Genomic DNA, 15,146 nt, shown 5'->3' with positions numbered 1-15,146 from the left:
TGCTCCATTTAATAACTCATTCTGTTTTTGCAAACTGTAGCACAGAGTAATGTGATTCCCAAGGGCATTGATCAATGTCTGGAGTCATCACCATCGGCAGTCACTGGAAGCGAGTGTGACTGTCCTCTCCATAGGGTCGGACGCCTGTGCGTGACTTTGTTTAACGTGGGGAGACTGGTGCACAGACAGCCACCACACGGTCCTTGACAGATCTGGGTCAGGATCCAGTGGCGTGGTCCAAGACGACCGGGGACCCTTTTCTGCCGCAGCCTTCATCCATCCGCCTTCCCAGCCGTTGTGACGCTCCACTAAAGTCAGCCGCCATCCTCCTCCCTCCGCCTGTTCCACCGTTGAGGTCTTGGTTGGATTGCTCTTTGTCAGGGACCTCCCCCTCAACCTTACTGCCATGGGTGACCCTACCAGGAGCGTGGCTCCAGACGGCATCGCTCTCAGGACCACACGAGCTTCTCCACCACCACAAGGTGACAATCCACTGGAGTCACCACCCAACACATCTCTGCTGTGCCCAGCCCCAACCCCCACAATGGTGGCAATGGAATTCCGAATCTTGTCCCACCCCGGGTTCACGGCTGATTTTCCGGCACCAGTGGTTCCAGAGCCTCGCCGGATTATCCGTGTTGTCGGGCCAAGAGGCTGCGGCCTGCGAGAGCAGTCCGACCGTACCGGAACGTTCCGCCTCGGCCACCGAGGGAGGGGCCGAGATACCGGCCCACAAAGTCGGCCTCGGACACGGATCTGCCGGGCCGGGGTTCCAGAGCCCCGCCCGCAGAGGGCGCTACTCGCCCCGCCAGTCGGCGCGGAAGTCCCAATGAGGTGGTGATCGGCCGCCTGACCCGGTCCAGGCACCGTATTTCCAGGCGGACTTCCACGGGGGATTTCAAGTGCGCTCTTGTAATTTTGTCTGGAGTTGGCACGCACTCATGGAAGGGCCCGTTTCCAGGCTGTGCCTCTAAAGCCAAATCTAAAGGAGGAAGTTGAGGCAGGTTCTAACACAACATATAAAACACATTTGGAGAGGTACATGGACAGGAAAGAGTTATGGGCCAAACGGGGCTAGTGTAGGTGGGGCATGGCTGAGTCGGGCCGAAGGGCCTGTCTCCGTGCTGAATGACCCGGACAGAAACCACAGCTCTCAGCAGTTCAATGCACAAAGCGGACGTTTATTCATTCAACAAACAGCAAACATCAAGACTTCCAGTTGAACCCAGAGAGTTGGAGGACAAGCAACATATAATACTCCTCCACACAACGATATTCTAGTTCTCATCCCCAAATGCAGTGCAAAATTCCTCAGAACAGTTGTCCAGTTTTATGTAGAGGGCATGAGTCGACAAATACCAATATTGATGTTTAGTACACTCAAGAAAAACAGCCAACTCGAACAATATCAAAGAAGGTGGACACAAAATGCTGGAGTGAGCGACTCAGCGGGTCAGGCAAATTCTCAGGAGAGAAGGAATGCGTGACTCAGCGGGTCGAGCGAGGCCCTTTGTCTCCCTCTCTCCAGAGATGCTGCCTGACCCACTGAGTCACTCCAGCACTCTGTGTCCATGTCCTCCAGAGATGCTGCCTGACCCACTGAGTTACTCCAGCACTCTGTGTCCATGTTCTCCAGAGATGCTGCCTGACCCACTGAGTTACTCCAGCACTCTGTGTCCATGTCCTCCAGAGATGCTGCCTGACCCACTGAGTTACTCCAGCACTCTGTGTCCATGTTCTCCAGAGATGCTGCCTGACCCGCTGAGTTACTCCAGCACTCTGTGTCCATGTTCTCCAGAGATGCTGCCTGACCCACTGAGTTACTCCAGCACTCTGTGTCCATGTTCTCCAGAGATGCTGCCTGACCCGCTGAGTTACTCCAGCACTCTGTGTCCATGTTCTCCAGAGATGCTGCCTGACCCGCTGAGTTACTCCAGCATTTTGTGTCTACCTTCGATTTAGACCAGCATCTGCCGTTTTTCTCCTAATAACAATTAACAAGATATATTTGGTCATTAATCAATGATTTGCACACATTTAATCATTCAAGTCCCATTAAAGAGAGGAGCTTGTTAAGAAAATACCTGTCCTTGATTTAATTTAAACTGCGTTGACATGGTGACACCAGTTGTGAATGCAGCGGTCGGTCGGTGTACATCACAGTGCCCACAAGAGGGGTCCTGTCTGATCAGTACTCTTGCTGAAAAACATTCGACGCTGAAAGCCAGAAGCCAAGAGTGTGGAAATCCTCCAGACAGGCAGCTCATCACCTCACCAGCAATGCTGCCTGTTCCCTTTTCAAAAGCACGCTGGTTTACAAAGTTTGCACAGAAGAAAGTATTCACTGACACGAGAGCAAGATAATGGGATGGAACGGTGAGCGATCCAGCCGTCTTGGGGCTCAGTCCAGCCTGTTACAGTCTAGGTTGTTACATACAGTCTGCACAATCAAACAATCACATTCGGGCAAAGAACCAGGGACCAGGATCAGGACTGTGCAAGATGAATGCTGGTCTCTCCGTGGCCCTCTGAGGGCGGGGGGAGGGAGGGAGGGATGTGGGTGGGCTGGAGAACCTATTGTATCCGCTGAGATGCAGGAACATCGAACAGCAGATGCACACACAAGTTGCTGGGGTAACTCAGCGGGACAGGCAGCATCTGTGATTCTGGAGAGCAAGGATGGGCGACAAGTCGGGGCGAGCGAGACCCTTCTTCAGACTCAACCCGTAACGTCACCTGCGCATGTCCTCCAGAGAAGCTGCTTGACCCGCTGAGTGACTCCAGCACTCTCTGTGTGGGTATCATTTTGGAGGTTGGCTCGGTCACTCACCATACAACCCCATTGGGAAATCCTGTCTCGTCTGGCACTGGTTTAAACCGCGTTGCCAGAGTTCAAAGACAGGGTGTCGGACTTTGACCGACCACACAGAGGTGGTCTCCAGCCCCCCAGATCTGACGTGGACTGGGCTGGACGATGAACGTCCCGAACGACGGATGTCCCAGTGGACGGACGGTGGTCCTGAAGAGTCACGGAGACGATGAACGAGGGTGCACGCCTCCCAACCATGTTTCCAGGAGAGGTTGTGAGAAGAGGTGGGAGTGAGCAGCAGGCCCTGGCTGCCCGGCACTGCGGAGGTAGCAGCGGTTGTCAGCGGGCACGGGCGGGCACCCTCAGGGTGGTGGTGCGTACTGTGCCAGCAGTGCCGCATGGCAGGTGTCGCACACGCACACGGGCTGCAGGGAGGAGGGCAGGGGTAGCGTGTTGGCAGCACACCCGCCACAGAACATGCCCCCACAGTTGCTGCACAGCTTCTGCAATGGAAAGGACAACAGTTTATACTCACTGCCACACAGCACAGAATCAACTCACCCACACCCACCCACCAACACGCCCCAGTACATCAGTCCCACCTGCCCACGTCTGACCCGTACACATACACCTGTCCCACCTGCCCACGTTTGACCCACGCCCCAGTACATCAGTCCCACCTGCCCACGTCTGACCCGTACACATATACACCTGTCCCACCTGCCCACGTTTGACCCACGCCCCAGTACACCAGTCCCACCTGCCCACGTCTGACCCGTACACATATACACCTGTCCCACCTGCCCACGTTTGACCCACGCCCCAGTACACCAGTCCCACCTGCCCACGTCTAACCCGTACACATCTACACCTGTCCCACCTGCCCACGTCTGACCCATATCTCTCCAAACAATAGGTGCAGGAGGTGGCCCTTCGAGCCAGCACCGCCATTCACTGTGATCATGGCTGATCATTCACAATCAGTACCCCGTTCCTGCCTTCTCCCCATACCCCCTGACTCCGCTATCCTTAAGAGCTAACTCTCTCTTGAATGCATTCAGAGAATTGGCCTCCACTGCCTTCTGCGGCAGAATTCCACAGATTCACAACTCTGAGTGAAAAGATTTTTTCCTCTTCTCCGTTCTAAGTGGCCTACCCCTTATTCTTAAACTGTAGCCCCTGGTTCTGGACTCCCCCAACATTGGGAACATGTTTCCTGCCTCTAACGTGTCCAATCCCTTTAACAATTAATTATTATCCTTTCCTATCCATGTCCCTGCCCAAGTTTCTCTTAAATGTTGTTGTAGTCCCAGCCTCAACTACCTCCTCTGGCAGATCGTTCCATACACCCACCACCCTCTGTGTGAAAAAGTTGCCCCTCAAGTTCCTATTAAATAGTCAGTCACACAGCACGGAAATAGGCCCTTCGGCCCAACTTGCCCGTGCCAACTAACATGTCCCATCTATACCAGTCCCACCTGTCCATGTTTGGCCCTTATCCCTCTACAACTTTCTTATCCATGTACCTGTCCAAATGCCTTTTGAATGTTGTTATAGTACATGCCTCAATTACTAATTGGCCTAATTCTGCTCCCATCACTTGTGAACTTGCCCACACCAACCAACATGTCCCATCCCATCAGGGCGGTCACGGTGGTGCAGCGGTAGAGTTGCGGCCTTACAGCGAATGCAGCGCCGGAGACCCGGGTTCCATCCTGACTACGGGTGCTGTCTGTACGGAGTTTGTACGTTCTCCCCGTGACCTGTGTGGGTTTTCTCCGAGATCTTCGGTTTCCTCCCACACTCCAAAGACGTGTAGGTTTGTAGATTAATTGGCTGGGTAAATGTAAAAATTGTCCCTAGTGGGTGTAGGATAGTGTTAATGTGCGGGGATCGCTGGGCGGCGCGGACCTGGTGGGCCGAAGGGCCTGTTTCCGCGCTGTATCTCTAAAAGGGTTTACATCGTGGAAAAAAACATGCTCGGGAGTTGAGTTTGGTGATTACCGTTGCTCACTGCCACTGTAACCAAACGCACTCAAGGAGTGATGGCAAACAGATGTTCGACAGTACACTCAGTTGGGAGGTCATATCAGGCAGGTGGTTGTAATGTTTTGGCTCATCAGGTCATAATGTTTTGGCTGATATACATTTTTATGAACCTCATTCAGGTTCCACTATCTCCCGTGTTCCAGAGAAAACATTCCCAGTCAGTCCACCCTCTCCCTGTAGCTGGAACCCTCTAATCCAGGTAAACCCCCTCTGCCCCCTCTCCAAAGCCCCCACACATTCCTGTAATGGGGGCGACTGGAACTGCACGCAGTACTCCACATGCAGCCCGACCACAGTCCTAAACAGCTGCAGAAAAAAGGAACTGCAGATGCTGGTCTACAATGTGAAAACACGCAAAGTGCTGGAGTAAATAATCCGGTCAGGAGCATGAATAGGAGACATTTCGGGTTGGGACCGTTCCCCAGGCTAACACGCTGCCACACGACTTCCAAAGACAAGTTTTTATTAAAATAACCCCTTCCTCAGCAGATTGTGGACAGGGCCAGTGAGGACAGTGGTCACAGTTTAGTTTAGTTTAGAGATACAGTGCGGTAACAGGCCCTTCGGCCCACTGATTCCACACTGACCAGCGATCCCCGCATACACCAGCACTGTCCTGGACACTCGGGGCCATTTACGCAAACCAATTAACCTACAAACCTGCACGTCTTTGGAGTGTGGGAGGAAACCGAAGCACCCAGAGAAAACCCACGCAGGTCACGGGGAGAACGTACAAACTCCGTACAGACGGCGCCCGTAGTCGGGATGGAACCCGGGTCTCCGGCGCTGCATTCGCCGTAAGGCAGCAACTCTACCGCTGCGCCACCGTGCCGCCAAGATAAACAACACAAAGTGAGCTCCCGGCAGATCACTGCGGTACCTTGGGTTTGGTTAGCGAGGCTGCCTCCTGACACAGTTTGCAAATCACGTTCTCTTCCCTCGGCCGCACCAAGTCGCCAGACTCCTGTGAGAAGCAGTGCAAGTGTTAGACCCTCCAGCTCATGGTCAGAGAGCCAGACAGCACAATCATGGTCAGCCCAACTCCCCGTCAACCAAGTCAGGCAGTGCTGTAGCCACACGGTGTGGAAACAGGCCCTTCAGCCCAACTCACACATGCCAACCCAACTGCCCCATCTACGCCAGTCCAACCTGCCTGCATTTGGCCCAAATCCCTCTGTGCCATTCCTATCCAAGTATCTGTACAAATCTATCTATATAACTAAAAGTCTCATCTTGTATGTATGTACCCGAAATACAGCCAAAACGGTGCACGATAGCACAACAATTTCAGGCCCACCTTACTCCCCATTCGCCTGCGGTGTGCAGTTTCAAGTGTCGTTCAAATTGGTGCGCTGTCGTGTACGGTTTTGGCTGTATTTTGGACACATCCCTCATAAAGTAAACATCTCCGCCGGATCCGCGTGTGCGCGGTTGTGCGAGCGTTGCCGGGGAGGACCGGCGCACGTCCCAGCATGCCCCGCGCCTGACCTTCCTCCCATGGTGCAGCGCGGACCTTCCTCCCATGGTGCAGCGCGGCGTCAGGGAGAAGGTCAAAGAAGATGGCCGCCGGCAGGACGAACATGCGACGGCGCCTTGCGTCCGCTCTCCTGCTGCTGGTCGCCGCGATGGCTGCCTGGGGCCCGGGGTGAGAGGCTCCCTCTCCCCTTTCCTGTCCCCCTTCGCCCGCCTCCAGCCCCAGGGGATACCTCCCCATCTGGGAACAGGTCCACGGATCATCAGTTGGGGGATGGTTGCCGTGCCCGGTATCCGTGTGTGTGCGTGTGCAGTTGGGGGAGGGTTGCGGGGCCCTGTATCCGTGTGTGTGTGCAGTTAGGGGAGGGGGGGGGGTTTGCGGGGCCTGGTATCCATGTGTGCGTGTGCAGTTGGGGGAGGGGTGCGGGGCCCGGTATCCATGTGCGTGTGCTGTTGGGGGGGAGGGTTGCGGGGCCCAGTAACTGTGTGTGCGTGTGCTGTTTTGGGGGGGGGGCGTTGCCGAGCCTGGCGGCGGTGACCCTCGACCCTCGACCCTCGGATCTTGCTGAGCACTTTTGGGGGTAAATAACATTGTGTTCAGAAGTTTATCAGTGCAGGAGAGGTTTGGACTCTGGGTCCACAGGTCGTGTAAGTATCTTTTAGATGTGTTGGAGGAGCTCAGCGGGACAGGCAGCATCTGTGGAGGGAGTGGACAGGTGACGTTTCACCTCAGAGCCGGTCTGAAGAAGGGTGCCGACCAATCCAATGCTCCCACCTGCCTGCGCTTGGCCCATGTCCCTCCAAAGCCCTGTCCATGTACCTGTCTAAATGTCTTTTAACTGCTGTGGCAGTCCCAGCCTCAACCACCTCCTCCTCCTCCGGCAGCTCGTTCCATACACCCACCACCCTCTGTGTGGAAAAAGTTGCCCCTCCGGCTCCTAGTAAATCTTTTGCCCCCTCACCTTAAACCTATGTCCTCTTGATACCCCTCCTGTGTGTGTGAGATTATTGAAAGTATCATATAATCTACTTACAGTTTCTGCCTCTGTTCCTGAATTTGACCTGAGAATATGCAAAAAGGAAATACTTTAAACAGGTGCAGGAGGAGGCCATTTGGCCCTACGAGCCATTCATTGTGATCATGGCTGATCATCCACAATCAGTAACCTGTGCCTGCCTTCTCCCCATATCCCTTGATTCCACTAGCCCCTAGAGCTCTATCTAACTCTCTCTTAAATTCATCCAATGAATTGGCCTCCACTGCCCTCTGTGGCAGAGAATTCCACAAATTCACAACTCTCTGGGTGAAAAAGTTTCTTTTCACCTAATTTTAAACAGCCTCCCATTTATTCTTAGACTGTGGCCCCTGGTTCTGGACTCCCCCAACATTGGGAACATTTTTCCTGCATCTAGCTTGTCCAGTCCTTTTATAATTTTATACGTCTCTATAAGATCCCCTCTCATCCTTCTAAACTCCAGTGAATACAAGCCCAGTCTTTCCAATCTTTCCTCATATGACAGTCCCACCATCCTGGGGATTAACCTGGTGAACCTCCGCTGCACTGCCTCAATAGCAAGGATGTCCTTCCTCAGATTAGCTCGTGGTTTTGCTCATCAATCTGAGAGTTGGGGATGAAGACTAGCCTACCTGCGCACGACATGGGAGCCATTGGCAACTCGGCCCTCCTTGGCCTGCCAGAGCTGCTGGTTCTCTTTCCGAAGCTCCTCCAGTTCCTGTAACGTTATCACAAAGTCTCCGGTCAGCAACTCGAACGCCCAGGAGCGAAGGAGACTGCAGAGTGTGGTGGACACTGCCTGCTCCATCACTGTACTGACCCCCCCCACCATCAAAGGCCCATCACACACTGACCCCTCCACCATCAAAGGCCCATCACACACTGACCCCCCCCCCACCATCGAAGGCCCATCATGGACTGACCTCCCCACCATCGAAGGCCCATCATGGACTGACCTCCCCACCATCGAAGGGATCTACTGGAGTCACTGCCTCAAAAAGGCAGCCAGCATCATCAGAGACCCACACCACCCTGGCCACACTCTCACTGACCCACACCACCCTGGCCACACTCTCACTGACCCACACCACCCTGGCCACACTCTCACTGACCCACACCACCCTGGCCACATTCTCACTGACCCACACCACCCTGGCCACACTCTCACTGACCCACACCACCCTGGCCACACTCTCACTGACCCACACACTGACCCACACTCTCACTGACCCACACCACCCTGGCCACGCTCCCATCTCGCTGCTACCATGGGGAAGAAGGTCCAGGAGCCTGAAAACCGTGACCTCCAGGTTCAGGAACAGCTTCTTCCCAGCAACCATCAGGCTCTTGAACATCAATAAGCTCTGAACTACAATAGACTATTAATGCACTATTATTGTTTGTTTTTTATGTGTATGTGTGTGTGTGTGTGTGTATATATATATATATATATATATAGAAACATAGACATAGAAACATTGAAAATAGGTGCAGGAGGAGGCTGTTTGGCCCTTCGAGCCAGCACCGCCATTCATTGTGATCATGGCTGATCATCCACAATCAGTAACCCGTGCCTGCCTTCTCCCCATACCCCTTGATTCCACTAGCCCCTAGAGCTCTATCTAACTCTCTTTTAATTTCATCCAGAGAATTGGCCTCCACTGCCTTCTGTGGCAGAGAATTCCACAAATTCACAACTCTCCAGGTGAAAATGTTTTTTTCTCACCTCAGTTTTAAATGGCCTCCCCTTTATTCTTAGACTGTGGCCCCTGGTTCTGGACTCCCACAACATTGGGAATGTTTTTCCTGCATCTAGCTTGTCTAGTCCTTTTATAATTTTATACGTTTCTATAAGATCCCCTCTCATCCTTCTAAACTCCGGTGAATATATATATATATATATATATATATATATAATCTGAGCTTTCTCTCTCGTTTATCATAGTGTTTCCAGTGCACTACGTTTACATGTTGTGTTGTGCTGCTGCAAGTAAGAATCTCACTGTTCTATCTGGGACACACGACAATAAAACTCTCCTGACTCTTGCCGAGTAAACCTCGAGGTTCCCCGGTTCCCCGGCCAGACTCACCCTCCGGATGTCGGTGGTCTCCGGCAGCCTGCCCCCCACTCCTGTCTCTGAGCCTAGCTGCCCAGCCACACTCTGCTCCTTTAAACACGTCTGCAACACGGCACTGGGGAGAGAGGGAGAGAGGGTCAGACCCAGCCCACGCACGCACACGCTACCCACCCACACGCAGCACGCGTGCAAAACACCATGAGAGGAACAGAGCACCGTGGACCCAGAGTAGGGGAATCGAGAACCAGAGGACATAGGTTCAAGGTGAAGGGGAAAAGATTTAATAGGAATCCCAGGGGTAACTTTTTCACACAGAGGGTGGTGGGTGTATGGAACAAGCTGCCAGAGGGGGTAGTCGAGGCTGGGACTATCCCATATAACCATATAACAACTACAGCACGGAAACAGGCCCGTTCGGCCCTACCAGTCCACGCCGACCACTTTCTCTGACCTAGTCTCATCTACCTGCTCTCAGACCATAACCCTCCAATCCCCTCTTATCCATATACCTATCCAATTTACTCTTAAATAATAAAATCGAGCCTGCCTCCACCACTTCCACCGGAAGCCCATTCCATACAGCCACCACCCTCTGAGTAAAGAAGTTCCCCCTCATGTTACCCCTAAACTATTGTCCCTCAATTCTGAAGCTATGTCCCCTTGTTGGAATCTTCCCCACTCTCAAAGGGAAAAGCTTACCCACGTCAACTCTGTCCGTCCCTCTTAAAATTTTAAAAACCTCTATCAAGTCCCCCCTCAACCTTCTACGCTCCAAAGAATAAAGACCCAACCTGTTCAACCTCTCTCTGTAGCTTAAGTGCTGAAACCCAGGCAACATTCTAGTAAATCTCCTCTGTACCCTCTCCATTTTGTCGACATCCTTCCTATAATTTGGCGACCAGAACTGCACACCATACTCCAGATTCGGCCTCACCAATGCCCTGTACAATTTTAACATTACATCCCAACTTCTATATTCGATGCTCTGATTTATAAAGGCAAGCATACCAAACGCCTTCTTCACCACCCTATCCACATGAGATTCCACCTTCAGGGAACAATGCACAGTTATTCCCAGATCCCTCTGTTCCACAGCATTCCTCAATTCCCTACCATTTACCCTGTACGTCCTATTTTGATTTGTCCTACCAAAATGCAGCACCTCACACTTATCAGCATTAAACTCCATCTGCCATCTTTCAGCCACCCTTCCAAAAGGCCCAAGTCTCTCTGTAGACTTTGAAACTCTACTTCATTATTAACTACTCCACCTATCTTAGTATCATCTGCATATTTACTAATCCAATTTGCCACACCATCATCCCATCGTTTAAGAAACAGGTAGACAGGTACATGGATAGGACAGGTTTGGAGGGATATGGACCAAGCGCAGGCAAGTGGGACTAGTGTAGCTGGGACATGTTGGCCGGTGTGGGCAAGTTGGGCTGAAGGGCCTGTTTCCACACTGTATCACTCTATGACTCTAGTGTAGCTGGGACATGTGGGCAAGTTGGGCTGAAGGGCCTGTTTCCACACTGTATCACTCTACGACTCTAGTGAAAGGACTGTTGAGATATGTGTAGCAGAGAGGAGTGAGCTGTTCCTGGGGTCTGAGCCTGCGCTCCCCTCCACACCAAACTCCCCCCCCACCCACCTGCCCCCCTACCCCTCCCCCCCCCACCCCCCTGTAACCCACCCACCATCCCTCTCACCCACCCGCGCCGCCCCCCCCACCCATCTGCCCCACACCCCACCACCTGCCCCCCCTCCCCGGCCTGACCCACCGCTGCCTTGTCAGGAGGTCCACCTCGTGCTCCAGGCCGATGATCTTCTCCCCAAAGTCGTGCTTGAGGAGCCTGTTGTCCACCTCGGCCAAACGCCGGCCCTCCAGCTCCCGGCGCAGCCTGAGGGTGGGGGTCAGACGGGGGGGTGAAACCCGCACACACCGGGTCACGGGGGGAACAGCGGGTCACGGGGGGGGGGGGGCAAACACGGGGTCACGGGGCACACACGGGGTCACGGGGGGGGCACACACGGGGTCACGGGGCATACACGGGGTCACGGGAGGAACACGGGGTCACAGGAAAACAGCGGGTCATGGTGGCAAACACCGGGTCACGGGGCACACACGGGGTCACGGGGGGGGCAAACACGGGGCACACACAGGGAACCCGCACACAAGGGGTCACGAGGGGGCAAACACGGGGTCACGGGGGGAACACGGGGTCACAGGAAAACAGCGGGTCATGGTGGCAAACACGGGGTCACAGGACAAACACGGGGTCACGGGGGAACCGGCTAACACCGGGTCATGGGGGCAAACACGGGGTCACGGGGCAAACCGTGTCATGGGGGCAAACACCGGGTCAAGGGTCAAACAAGGGGGTCACAGGAGGGGCAAACACGGGGTCACGGGGGGGGGGCAAACACAGGGGTAACAGGAGGGCCAAACACATGGTCACCAGCATAAACGGGCTCACGGGGGGCAAACATAGGGTCACGGGGGGGCTGACAAACAGGGGGTCATGGGGGGGACAAACATGGGGTCACGGGGGGGGGGAATGACAAACAGGGGGTCACGGGGGGACTGGCAAACACAGGGTCACGGGAGGGAACCAGCGCTGAAACTGGAACAGCAATGGCAGGGATTTCTGGGAATAATCTGGAAGATGCAGGATCTTTTCATTCCAAAGAGGAAGAAAGATTCTAGGGGGAGAAAGAGGCGACCGTGGCTGACAGGAAAAATCAAGGACAGTGTAAAACTACAAGAGAAGGCACATAGCATTGCAACGATTAGTGGGAAGCCAGAGGATTGGGAAGTTTTAAAGACCAAGAGAAGGTAACTAATGTGGCAATACTTGGAGAATGGATGATATATGAAGGTAAGCTAGACTATAATATGACAGAGGCTAGCAAGAGTTTCTTCAGGTATATAACGAGCAAGAGGCAAGAGTGGACGTTGGACAGCTGGAGAATGATGGAGGACAAATGATAATGGGGAATATAGAAATGGCAGAGGAGTTAGATAACCTTTTTGCATCCGTCGTCACTGAGAGGAAGCATGCAGGTACAGCAGGCAGTGAAGAAAGCCAATGGCATGTTGGCCTTCATAACAAGAGGAGTTGAGTATAGGAGCAAAGAATTCCTTCTGCAGTTGTACAGGGCCCTAGTGAGACCACATCTGGAGTACTGTGCGCAGTTTTGGTCTCCTAATTTGAGGAAAGGACGTCCTTGCTATTGAGGGAGTGCAGCGTAGGTTCACCAGGTTAATCCCTGGTTGGCGGGACTGTCAGATGTTGAAAGAATGGAGCGACTAGCTTCTGTACACTGGAATTTAGATGAGAGGGGATCTTATTGAAACATATAAGATTATTAAGGGATTGGACACGCTAGAGGCAGGAAACATGTCCCCGATGTTGGGGAATGATCAGCCATGATCACAATGAATGGCGGTGCTGGCTCAAGGGCCAAATGGCCTCCTCCTGCTCCTGTTGTGAATTTACAGTGGAAGACACCAGCAATGTGCCTGAAATTCAAGAGTCAGGGGGTGGAAGTCAGTGGAGTGGCCATTACCAGGGAGAAGGTGCTGGGGGGAAGCTGAAGGTGGATAAGTCACCTGGGCCGGGTGGACTGCAAGAGGTGGCTTTAGAGATTGTGGAGGCATTGACAGGGATATTTCAGGAATCACTAGAGTCAGGATTATTGGAAAATTGCCAATATTACCCCGCTGCACAAGAAGGGAGCAAAGCAGAATAGTGGGAACTACAGGCCGCTTAGCCTGACTTCGGTGGTTGGTTAGATTTTAGAGTCCATTATAAAGGATGAGGTTACGGAGCACTCAGAAGTTCACGATAAAACAGGCCAAAGTCAGCATGGTTTTGTGAAGGGGAGGTCTTGCCTGGCAAATCTGTTGGAATTTTTTGAAGAAGTAAATAGCAGGACAAAGGAGAGCCAGTGGATGTTGTTTACTTAGATTTTCAGAAGTCTTTAATAAGGTGCCGCATGTGAGGCTGCTAAAGAAGATGAGAGCCCCTGGTATCAGAGGGCAGATGCCAGCATGGATAGCAGGTTGGCTGGATGGCAGAAGGCAAAGAGTGGCAATAAAGGAGGGTGTTTCTGTTTGGCTGCCAGTGACTAGCGGTGTTCCGCAGGGCTCGGTGCTGGGGCGGTACTCTTCACGTTGTATATCAATGATTTGGACGAGGGAATTGAAGGCTTTGTGGCCATGTTTGCAGATGATCCGAAGATCAGTGGAGGGGCAAGTAGTGTAGAGAAAGCAGGGACTGTGCAGAAGGAAGTCAAATCAGTAGTGAGGAGGCAAATTCAATTTCGAGAGGACTAGAACATAACAACAGGGATGTAATGCTGAGGCTTTCTAAGACACTGGTTGGACCACATTTGGAGTATTGTGAGCAATTGTGGGCCCCATATCTGAGGAAGGATGTGCTGGCGTTGGAGAGGGTCCAGAGGAGGTTTACGAGAATTATTCCAGAATGAGTGGGTTAACATATGATGAGTGTTTGTCGGCACTGGGCCTGTACTCACTGGAGTTTAGAAGGATGAGGGGGGTCCCCATTGAAACGTACAGAATAGTGAATGCCTGGATAGAGTGGATGTGGAGAGGATGTTTCCACTAGTGGGAGAGTCTCGGACTAGGACATAGCTTCAGAATGAAAGGATGTTCATTTAGGAAGAATGAGATGAGACGAGGAGAAATTTCTTTGGTCAGAGGGTGGTGAATCTGTGGAATTCTTTGCCATAGACGGCTGTGGGGGACAAGTCAGTGGATATTTTAAGGCAGAGAGAGATAGATTCTTGATTAGTGCGGGTGTCAGAGGTTTAGGGGAGGAGGCAGGAGAATGGGGTTAGGAGAGATAGATCAGCCACGATTGAATGGAAGAGAAGGCTTGATGGGCCGAATGGCCTAATTCTACTCCTATCCCTTATGACCTTATGGCGCACGCAGGATCACAGTGGGGTGGGGGGTGAAACCAGAGACTGGGCCACGGGAGGACTGTCAGGAGCAGTGGGGGGGGGGGCAAAGGGGTGTGTGGGGGAAATCAGCAGGGTCATAGTGGGGGAAGGGTTTTAAAGGGAAGGGCATGGGCAAGGGGAGGGGTAGGTTAGGGCAAAGATGGGGGGGGGGGGAGGAGAATAACAACAAGCACACAACTCAGTCTAACTTGAGGAAGGACGTCCTTGCTATTGAGGCAGTGCAGCGTAGGTTCACCAGGTTAATCCCCAGGATGGCAGGACTGTCATACGAGGAAAGATTGGAAAGACTGGGCTTGTATTCACTGGAGTTTAGAAGGATGAGAGGGGATCTTATAGAGACGTATAAAATTATATAAGGACTGGACAAGCTCGATGCAGGAAAAATGTTCCCAATGTTGGGGGGAGTCCAGAACCAGGTGCCACAGTCTTAGAATAAAGGGGAGGCCATTTAAAACTGAGGTGAGCAGGAACTTTTTCACCCAGAGAGTTGTGAATTTGTGGAATTCTCTGCCACAGAGGGCAGTGGAGGCCAATTCATTGGATGGATTTAAAAGAGAGGTTAGATAGAGCTCTAGGGGCTAGTGGAATCAAGGGATATGGGGAGAAGGCAGGCACGGGTTACTGATTGTGGATGATCAGCCATGATCACAATGAGTGGCAGTGCTGGCTCGAAGGGCCCAAATGGCCTCCTCCTGCACCTGTTGTCTGTGCTTCTATTTCACAGGG

General features: G+C 52.8%; 1 protein-coding gene across 1 annotated transcript in view; it reads right to left on the bottom strand.

The window, feature by feature from the left end:
- Window positions 1-707: 707 nt before the first annotated feature.
- The window catches only part of LOC144593964 (RUN and FYVE domain-containing protein 2-like), an 87,073-nt gene continuing 72,634 nt past the window's right edge, over window positions 708-15,146 (bottom strand). Inside the window, exons 11-16 of the mRNA XM_078400138.1 lie at window positions 11,210-11,373; window positions 9,438-9,540; window positions 7,980-8,065; window positions 7,366-7,393; window positions 5,739-5,822; window positions 708-3,312 (exon numbers count right to left, since the gene is read on the bottom strand). Coding sequence (XP_078256264.1) covers window positions 3,172-3,312; window positions 5,739-5,822; window positions 7,366-7,393; window positions 7,980-8,065; window positions 9,438-9,540; window positions 11,210-11,373 — 606 coding nt within the window. The 3' untranslated portion in view covers window positions 708-3,171. The remainder of the gene's footprint in view (window positions 3,313-5,738; window positions 5,823-7,365; window positions 7,394-7,979; window positions 8,066-9,437; window positions 9,541-11,209; window positions 11,374-15,146) is intronic.

The sequence above is a fragment of the Rhinoraja longicauda genome, chromosome 1 (assembly GCF_053455715.1).
Source record: "Rhinoraja longicauda isolate Sanriku21f chromosome 1, sRhiLon1.1, whole genome shotgun sequence".
Taxonomy (NCBI): domain Eukaryota; kingdom Metazoa; phylum Chordata; class Chondrichthyes; order Rajiformes; family Arhynchobatidae; genus Rhinoraja; species Rhinoraja longicauda.
The sequence above is the reverse complement of the archived record's forward strand: the minus strand, read 5'-3'. Positions and strand labels throughout refer to the sequence as shown.